The following is a 7,477-nucleotide window of genomic DNA, read 5'->3' as shown; positions in this document are numbered from 1 at the left end:
TTTGTTCAGCTTGCGTAGTCCCATATTGGCAGCGTGCTTGTCCCTGTCCTCAGTTTGCCATACACCTGGACGATGAGCCACCAGTTTGCGACGCTCACCGCAGAGCAGAGGAAGGAGCTTCATGAAATCACGCTCCGCATTGTGGCCCCGGGAAAAGGCATTCTGGCAGCGGATGAGTCTGTGGGTGCGTGCTGCCACTCACACCATCCAGACAGTTGTCATGGATGTCTACCTGCTCCAGAATTACAGCCCACTTGTGCTGCTCCCTGAGTGATAGCTGTAGTTGTGTGTGAACGGTCCAACAGGCAGTATGGGAAAGCGGCTGAACCAGATAGGAGTGGAGAACACGGAGGAGAACCGTCGGCTCTACCGGCAGGTTCTCTTCACCGCTGACGATCGCATCAATAGCTGCATTGGCGGAGTCATTTTCTTCCATGAAACGCTGTACCAGAACTCCGACGACGGTGTTCCTTTTGTTAAACTGATCAAAGACAAAGGGATAACAGTCGGAATCAAGGTATGCGCTCTTCTACCACAAGACAATAATGTTTTTTTCTTTCCAGGTGATTTGAATTTAGGAATAGTTTCATGTTCAGCTACTCTGCAAAAATGCTGACAGATCCTTAAAAATATTCATTAACAAAACTGATTTGTAGGAATGTCTTGTGAACACATTTTCAGCACCATATAAAGAAGAAGAGATTAACTAAACATTAACTGTCCCCCCCAGGTTGACAAAGGAGTGGTTCCATTGCCGGGCACTAATGGCGAGACTACTACACAAGGTAAACCAACATCTCCAGAGCACCATCATCTGAAGATCTGCTCAGGGTTCAGAAACATGGCTTTGGCTTGGTTCCACTCACATCTCCTGTGTCCCTGTCTTGTCCCCTCAGGGTTGTGCTCAGTCTTACTAAATCCCCGCTGTTTGCAGGGCTGGACGGTCTGTCTGAGCGATGTGCTCAGTATAAAAAGGACGGAGCAGATTTCGCAAAGTGGCGCTGCGTGATGAAGATTAGCGACACCACCCCCTCTCAGCTGTGCATTACAGAGAATGCTAATGTCCTCGCCCGCTATGCTACCATCTGCCAGCAGGTGGCACAGGACGCAGGCTAACTTTAGCAAAATTACTTTTAGCTTTTTTGGCCTAAAGAATTAAGTGAGCGCAATGTGTGTGAATGTAAAGCTCCACTTTCCACTCTGCTTCAAGCATGGGATTGTACCTATTGTGGAACCTGAAATCCTGCCGGATGGAGACCACGATCTGAAACGCTGCCAGTTTGTTACAGAGAGGGTTGGTGTCTAGCTTTTGTTCTCTATATGCCACATGGCAGAATTGAAAGGTAGTTACAGAAGGTGTGTGTGTGTGTGTGTGTGTGTGTGTGTGTGTGTGTGTGTGTGTGTGTGTGTTTTCCAGGTGCTCACAGCAGTGTACAGGTCCATGTTTGAGCACCACGTGTATCTGGAGGGCACGCTACTTAAACCCAACATGGTGACCCCAGGACATGGCTGCCTCACCAAATACAGCGCTGAAGAGGTCGCCATGGCGACTGTCACTGCCCTGCGTCGCACTGTCCCTCCTGCTGTCACAGGTGCGCCCGCATCGTTTCCTCTCGCTGTGGTCTGAGTCTCATTTAAAGGAACTGTTTCATGCTGTGGAGTCCTGAGAAACCTGCGTGTTTCAGGAGTGACATTCCTCTCTGGCGGACAAAGTGAAGAAGAGGCGTCCATGAACTTAAACGCCATCAACAACTGCCCCCTGGGGAAGCCCTGGTCCCTCACCTTCTCCTTTGGTCGAGCACTGCAGGCGTCTGCCCTGAAGACCTGGCGTGGCCAGAGAGAGAACCAGACAGCTGCCACTGGGGAGTTCATCAAACGCGCAGAGGTGGGACCTGCTCTGCCCCACCATCGTTGGGGAACAAAATAACGAAATGACTACATCCAACTTTAAATGCTTGTCATAATTTTGTCACATTGCTTTAGAAAGTTGGGGTTGAATTTCTATTCTATTCATATTGCAAATTGAAAGAAAATATAGACTGTGTATAAAAGTAAAAAAGATTGTGTATAAAAATATGAAGCCCATTTCTGTCACATTGTCACAGTTTACAAAAATGAAACTTTTTTTTTCCCCCTGAAAAACATTAAAGGACTTGGGGCTCGATGTGGCAGTAGTCCAACCGCACAAATGAATAAATGTTTGATTAACTTGTCAGTGAGAGTGTGTCTGATGTCCATAAAGAGCTGTTAACCAGCTAGCACCTAACTTATACTCAGATATTGCAACTGATATATTGATTAATGCACGATGTCCTTCTAAAATATGTGAATCTTTTTTCCTACTTTTAATGTAGTTCTTGCATGTCCTGCCTCTTCCATTCAGATTAACAGCTTGGCATCCCAGGGGAAGTACTGCGGGGATGAGGAGAGTGCTGGAGCTACTGGACTCTCTCATTACCTCTCCAGCTATGCCTACTGACACGCCCCCAGAATCCAGCACGGCCTCAGAGCCGATACCACTGCCACAGTCTGTCACTGCCGTAGATATGAAATAGAAAACAGGTATATATCTGCTCCTTCGACCCGTACCTCCACCTCAGTTCATCACGGACGGTTCAGAACAGGTTTCCAACGAATCCCTTTAAAATCGCCTGGAATGATTATAGAGTTGTTAGCCAGTGAAACTGAATATTGTAATGTTTTCCCTCCAGTGATGAATAGATTAATGGATGAATGAATAAACAAACAAACAGACAGCAGCTTGATGACCAACTTAAGAAAAAATATACATTTGTAATTTGTCCATCCAATGATGGAATTAATATCATATAGATAACAAATAAAATTAATGTGTTATAATATGTGTTTTACATACAAACTGTTTCTTATTAGAAGTCTTTGGAAGATTTAGGAGGATCTATCTTGTGTTTCTCTTGTGTGATTCATCCTTTATCACTGCAGTGTTTTACGGAAACCTGTGACCTTTGACCTGAACATAGCCTACTCACACTACGTTACAGTAGCTGGTAACTGTGTACTTTTGGTAAGTGTCGTTGGTGTTCAGAATGGCGAAACGGAGCACTTAATGTAAAACCTATAACATAATAAATTGTGAAAATAATGTGACTCCTTTACTCAACTTTTATCAAATTTGCCAGTGTCCAGTCTATATTTGTTAATACAATAGTCATCATTAATGCAAAAAAACTGTGCATTTGTGAATTGCTACCAGTGTCAATAGTCTGATTTGTTCAAGCTGATTGCATAGTCATATTATATACAGATTACATACAGAACATTCCATACATAACCACCAATTTAATCATCTCTACTATAAGCAGCCATGTTACCATTTAAGGATTTTTCCATATATTAGCCCTTGTCAGACCCTTTAACCCCAGACCGCCCCAGCAAACCAGCTGTGATTTTATTACATGTGATTAAATCACAGACGTTGGGTAATGTTGTCTTTGAATTTCCACATCACTTGTTCCACAAAAGGTTTGAGAAAATGATTTTCTATTATTTAATGGGTGGAGTTACAGAATGATCAATAATATTTGATCTCTGTGTTTATGTACATTGGCATAAGAGCTCTTAACAACATATGTGAGTTCTCTTCATCAGATACGTATATAAATGAAAGTAAAGAGTATGTTTACATGAACATGGTGTGCGGATCAAGACTTCACTTTACACCTGCAGTCCAGTGAAGAGACTAAGCGGACTATTTCGTGTCTCGGACGTAGCTGATACGTCAAAAGCTGTTCCTACTGTTTCCGTGATTCATCCGCGCCAGCAAAGCGCGGTTCCCGAAGAGGAAGCGAAAGCTCATAGTTGCTCGCGAGCGCAAGGCCACGCGCCTGTTGTATGATCACTGGACAAAAGCAGCGAGGTTTTCGCGCCGCGCCGCATCTGCCGTGAGGGCCAGTACTCTGGTGAGTGGCGTCCGCTCACAAACACCACTCGCTGCGTAGCGCTTGAAGGTGGGCGACAGAAGCGTTTCTTTTACCTCAGAAAGCGCTCGCCTCTGTTCGGCCATGTCTGCGGGAGTGATCCGAGGCCCCGCCGGGAGCAACGACTGTCGCATCTACGTGGGGAACCTCCCGCCCGACATTCGCACCAAGGACGTCGAGGACGTGTTCTACAAGTACGGCGCGATCCGAGACATCGACCTGAAGAACCGGCGGGGCGGGCCTCCGTTCGCCTTCGTCGAGTTCGAAGACCCCAGGTAGCGCCATTCCCCACAGAGCCTAGCCTAGCCTAGCTTAGCTTAGCTTAGCTACGTTAGCTCGCTGCTCGTGCTGTTGGTGATGCTCACTCGTTGTGCACGTTTACGCGCTTCTTTGAGCTCGCGTTGGCACGCGGTGGTCTGGACTTGAGTCGGACTAACACCGCGTGTTGCTGGAGGTTATTAACTAGCTACCCGAGCTTGATTTGTGCCACGCCGCCTGGTTAAGGGCACCTGGGTGCTAACTGGCTAGTTTAAGGTTAAATGTTTGACTAGCAAGCAAGTCAGCCAGGTTAGCTAGCTTAGCGTAGCTATCCTACGAAGCGTGTTCACGCGAAAGGCCAGATAAGCGTGTAGCTTAGCTAACGGTGAAATCGTTTATTCGAAATCCCGCGCTGTTTAGTGCTCGTATAACGTCGTTTCAAATAAGGCGGTTAACAATCTTGCACAGTTTCTTTCACGAGTAAATGTTTAGTTAGCTGTTGTATTTGCGTTAGTATTCTACGAAGCTCGGCTGGATAAACTCCCCCAGTTTGCTTCGTAGCTGCTAGTTACGCTAAGATAGTTAACGTTTTGTATTTGTTCTGAACATTATCAGGGGGAGTGTTCTGAACTTGCAAATTTCCTTGGTGGTCCGTGTTTCTAGCCTTCAGTTAAACTTGGCCAAGAATAGTTCACGGATTTTAGCGGTGAGCCGGTGGTCTCCGTTCACGTGGTTCAAGTTTTTTTTAATCGTTCGTTTTCAGGGATGCAGAAGATGCCGTTTATGCGCGTGATGGCTACGACTACGATGGTTATCGGCTGCGAGTGGAGTTTCCCAGAAGTGGACGCGGTATGGGAAGAGGGGGCTTCGGAGGACCCGGGGCCCTCAGGGGCAGATACGGACCCCCGTCCAGACGCTCTGAATACAGAGTAATTGTTTCGGGTGAGCATTAGTATGCACGACAGCTGTGACGCTTTGAAATGAGATGCATTTTAGACCCGTTTCCTGTAAATGAAGAGTACATCAGCAGTGGTTTTAAGTGATATATTTTTAGCTGTACTGTGATGGTACATGATTGATGCGCAAATGCAGTTGTCCTTACTTGTAGGATAAAGGCCTCTCTTTCGTGCTTGCAGGGCTTCCACCAAGTGGCAGCTGGCAGGACCTGAAGGATCACATGCGTGAAGCAGGTGACGTATGTTACGCTGACGTTTTCCGGGATGGGACCGGCGTGGTGGAGTTTGTGCGCAAAGAAGACATGACCTATGCTGTTCGAAAGCTGGATAACACTAAGTTCCGATCACACGAGGTAGGTTTGGGATTTTAATCAGAATTTAGGATGTAGTCACCTTTTTAACTTTTGGATTTTTCTTTACGGTGAGCAGAATTGGTGACATTGGGGTATGGCTCCATATATTTAGCTAGACCATTAAGCAGAGAATTTCAAATGGCTCATGAATGAAGGGTATTCCTACATTTGATTATTTTGATTCCACACTCCAATGTTTACATTGTATGTTAAATGTTCAATATAATGGTGTGTGTGTTGAGGGAAGGAATAACTGTGAGTTTAGTGTAATCTTGGTCTGGGTCCTTCTGTGTGCTCAGAGGAAAGATTTGTTGGTTTGTTTGTGCACCTCAGGGGGAGACGGCGTACATCCGTGTGAAAGTGGATGGTCCACGCAGCCCCAGCTACGGGCGGTCAAGATCCCGGAGCCGCAGCAGGAGCCGCAGTCGTAGTAACCGTAGTCGTAGTAACCGCAGCCGTAGTAACCGCAGCCGCAGCTACTCGCCACGGCGTGGCAGAGGGTCGCCGCAATACTCTCCTCGTCACAGCCGCTCTCGCTCGCGGTCCTAACGCCCTCTGCTGGTGCCTCTTCGCCTGTGCTGCTTTGGTTTCTTCAACTCCCATTTTTGGTGGAGCTGTTGACTTGTTTTTTGTTTTGGTTTTTATTTTTATATACAAATCCCCACTTTTCATTGAAGTATTGGTTTTAGTCTCTACTTCCCCAGTGAGATTTGGTCTTCTGAATGTTTAGCCGTCCTGCCACTTCTCATCCCCCCCCAATCTGGCGTCTTTTAAGAATGTGTTTTAACGGACTGCTCAAACCCTCTTTCCCTTCTCACCTTTTCTTTTGTCCTTTTTTAAGATACAAAATGACTCGTTGACCAAACAAAAGGTTGCTTAATGCCTCTCGCTATTTTTGTAAGTGTCATGAATTGTTTCACGATTGGGCTCAACACATGTATTTTACCATGTCTTCCTACAGTCATTTCAGAAAGATGATCTGACACTTTGTAATAAAGAATTGCTGAACCTGACTTGCATACTGAAGTTAAGCAGTGCGACACTCCATAATAACATTTAATGCTTATTTACCAGCTATTTTAATGGGTGTTTGTTGCCTTTCAGTCTCCTCAGCTGCTGTTACAACAGGCAGCTGTGCTCAGTCAAGTTTAGCTGTATTGCTGTTCTGTATGTTTACATAGTAATGTTGCCTTTGGGCCGGATGAACTACAGTGAGCAGATGAGGAGCAGTCATTGGTGGTTTGAAATGACGTTTCAAAGCGACAGAAAATCCCACCATGTGCATGCATTATGGGAAAGACTTTGACGAGTGTTTCTAACTCTACCTCTTTGGTTTTGCTGGTATTTTAAGGTTTGGGATGGAGGACAGGCTCGGTGGATGCCGGCTCATTGGGAGCAGTTCATGATGAAGATAGGATAGGGAGACATGGAGACATGGAGCAGGATCTAATTCTCCAGGATCGTAGGATAAGAAGTGTTTGTTTCACGGGTTTTTTTTTTGTTTGTTGTTTTACCTTTTCGTTTCGGATGTTCACGCCACATTTTGGCCTTGGTATTCTCACTCGCGGTGGAGGAACAGATGATGGAGCAGTCTTTTGGGATGGAATCCACAGCAGCAGTCTGGTAAATTGAGAATGTTGGGATGAGGGGTGATACTCAGGCAATTTTTACATTCTTGCTGTCCGTTGATGGGCAGTAGTAGATGCTTTTACATCGCTAGCGTTTTATTTTGTTTATTTTTTAGTGAAGTTTCCTCAATAAAGAAATGACATTGATACATTGTGACTGGGGTTTTTTTTTGTTTTTTTAAGCCTTATTCTGTAATGCACCCACAAGCACGTGTTTTTCTATAGATTATAGACCATGTGTGACCATAGCGTGTAGTTATAAATACGCTTTATGTAGTAATAAGCAGCCCGTTTGTTTGGATATAAGCACGTTTAATCAAAGGAAG

At 45.4% G+C, this 7,477-nt stretch overlaps 2 protein-coding genes across 3 annotated transcripts in view; both read left to right on the top strand.

Annotated features, from left to right (window-relative positions):
* aldoca (aldolase C, fructose-bisphosphate, a) overlaps positions 1 to 3,121 on the top strand; it is a 3,664-nt gene extending 543 nt beyond the window's left edge. The window contains exons 2-9 of one of the 2 annotated variants that reach the window (XM_027024703.3): positions 54 to 184; positions 306 to 517; positions 731 to 785; positions 935 to 1,095; positions 1,211 to 1,294; positions 1,418 to 1,592; positions 1,686 to 1,885; positions 2,384 to 3,121. In XM_027024703.3, coding sequence (XP_026880504.1) covers positions 73 to 184; positions 306 to 517; positions 731 to 785; positions 935 to 1,095; positions 1,211 to 1,294; positions 1,418 to 1,592; positions 1,686 to 1,885; positions 2,384 to 2,479 — 1,095 coding nt within the window. In that variant the 5' untranslated portion in view covers positions 54 to 72 and the 3' untranslated portion in view covers positions 2,480 to 3,121. Of the gene's footprint in view, positions 185 to 305; positions 518 to 730; positions 786 to 934; positions 1,096 to 1,210; positions 1,295 to 1,417; positions 1,593 to 1,685; positions 1,886 to 2,383 lie in introns of both variants that reach the window. The other variant, XM_027024705.3, reaches the window with a different exon arrangement.
* A 682-nt stretch (positions 3,122 to 3,803) lies between these two features.
* Positions 3,804 to 7,298, top strand: srsf1a (serine and arginine rich splicing factor 1a). Its single transcript, XM_027024706.3, has 4 exons — positions 3,804 to 4,231; positions 4,978 to 5,156; positions 5,351 to 5,523; positions 5,857 to 7,298. Exons 1-4 carry the CDS (start codon positions 4,041 to 4,043, stop codon positions 6,070 to 6,072), a joined length of 759 nt encoding a protein of 252 aa, XP_026880507.2. The 5' UTR covers positions 3,804 to 4,040; the 3' UTR covers positions 6,073 to 7,298.
* The last annotated feature ends 179 nt before the right edge of the window (positions 7,299 to 7,477 follow it).

This window comes from Electrophorus electricus, chromosome 17 (assembly GCF_041902795.1).
Source record: "Electrophorus electricus isolate QZ-2024a chromosome 17, ASM4190279v1, whole genome shotgun sequence".
In the NCBI taxonomy this organism is placed as follows: Eukaryota; Metazoa; Chordata; class Actinopteri; order Gymnotiformes; family Gymnotidae; genus Electrophorus; species Electrophorus electricus.
The sequence above is the reverse complement of the archived record's forward strand: the minus strand, read 5'-3'. Positions and strand labels throughout refer to the sequence as shown.

What these genes read in the sequence shown, in the direction of transcription:
- srsf1a (XM_027024706.3), top strand. Translation starts at nt 4,041, where the DNA reads ATGTCTGCGGGAGTGATCCGAGGCCCCGCCGGGAGCAACGACTGTCGC. An exon ending in GTCGAGTTCGAAGACCCCAG is followed by an intron (nt 4,232 to 4,977) that starts GTAGCGCCATTC and finishes GTTCGTTTTCAG; the next exon opens with GGATGCAGAAGATGCCGTTT. An exon ending in ATACAGAGTAATTGTTTCGG is followed by an intron (nt 5,157 to 5,350) that starts GTGAGCATTAGT and finishes TCGTGCTTGCAG; the next exon opens with GGCTTCCACCAAGTGGCAGC.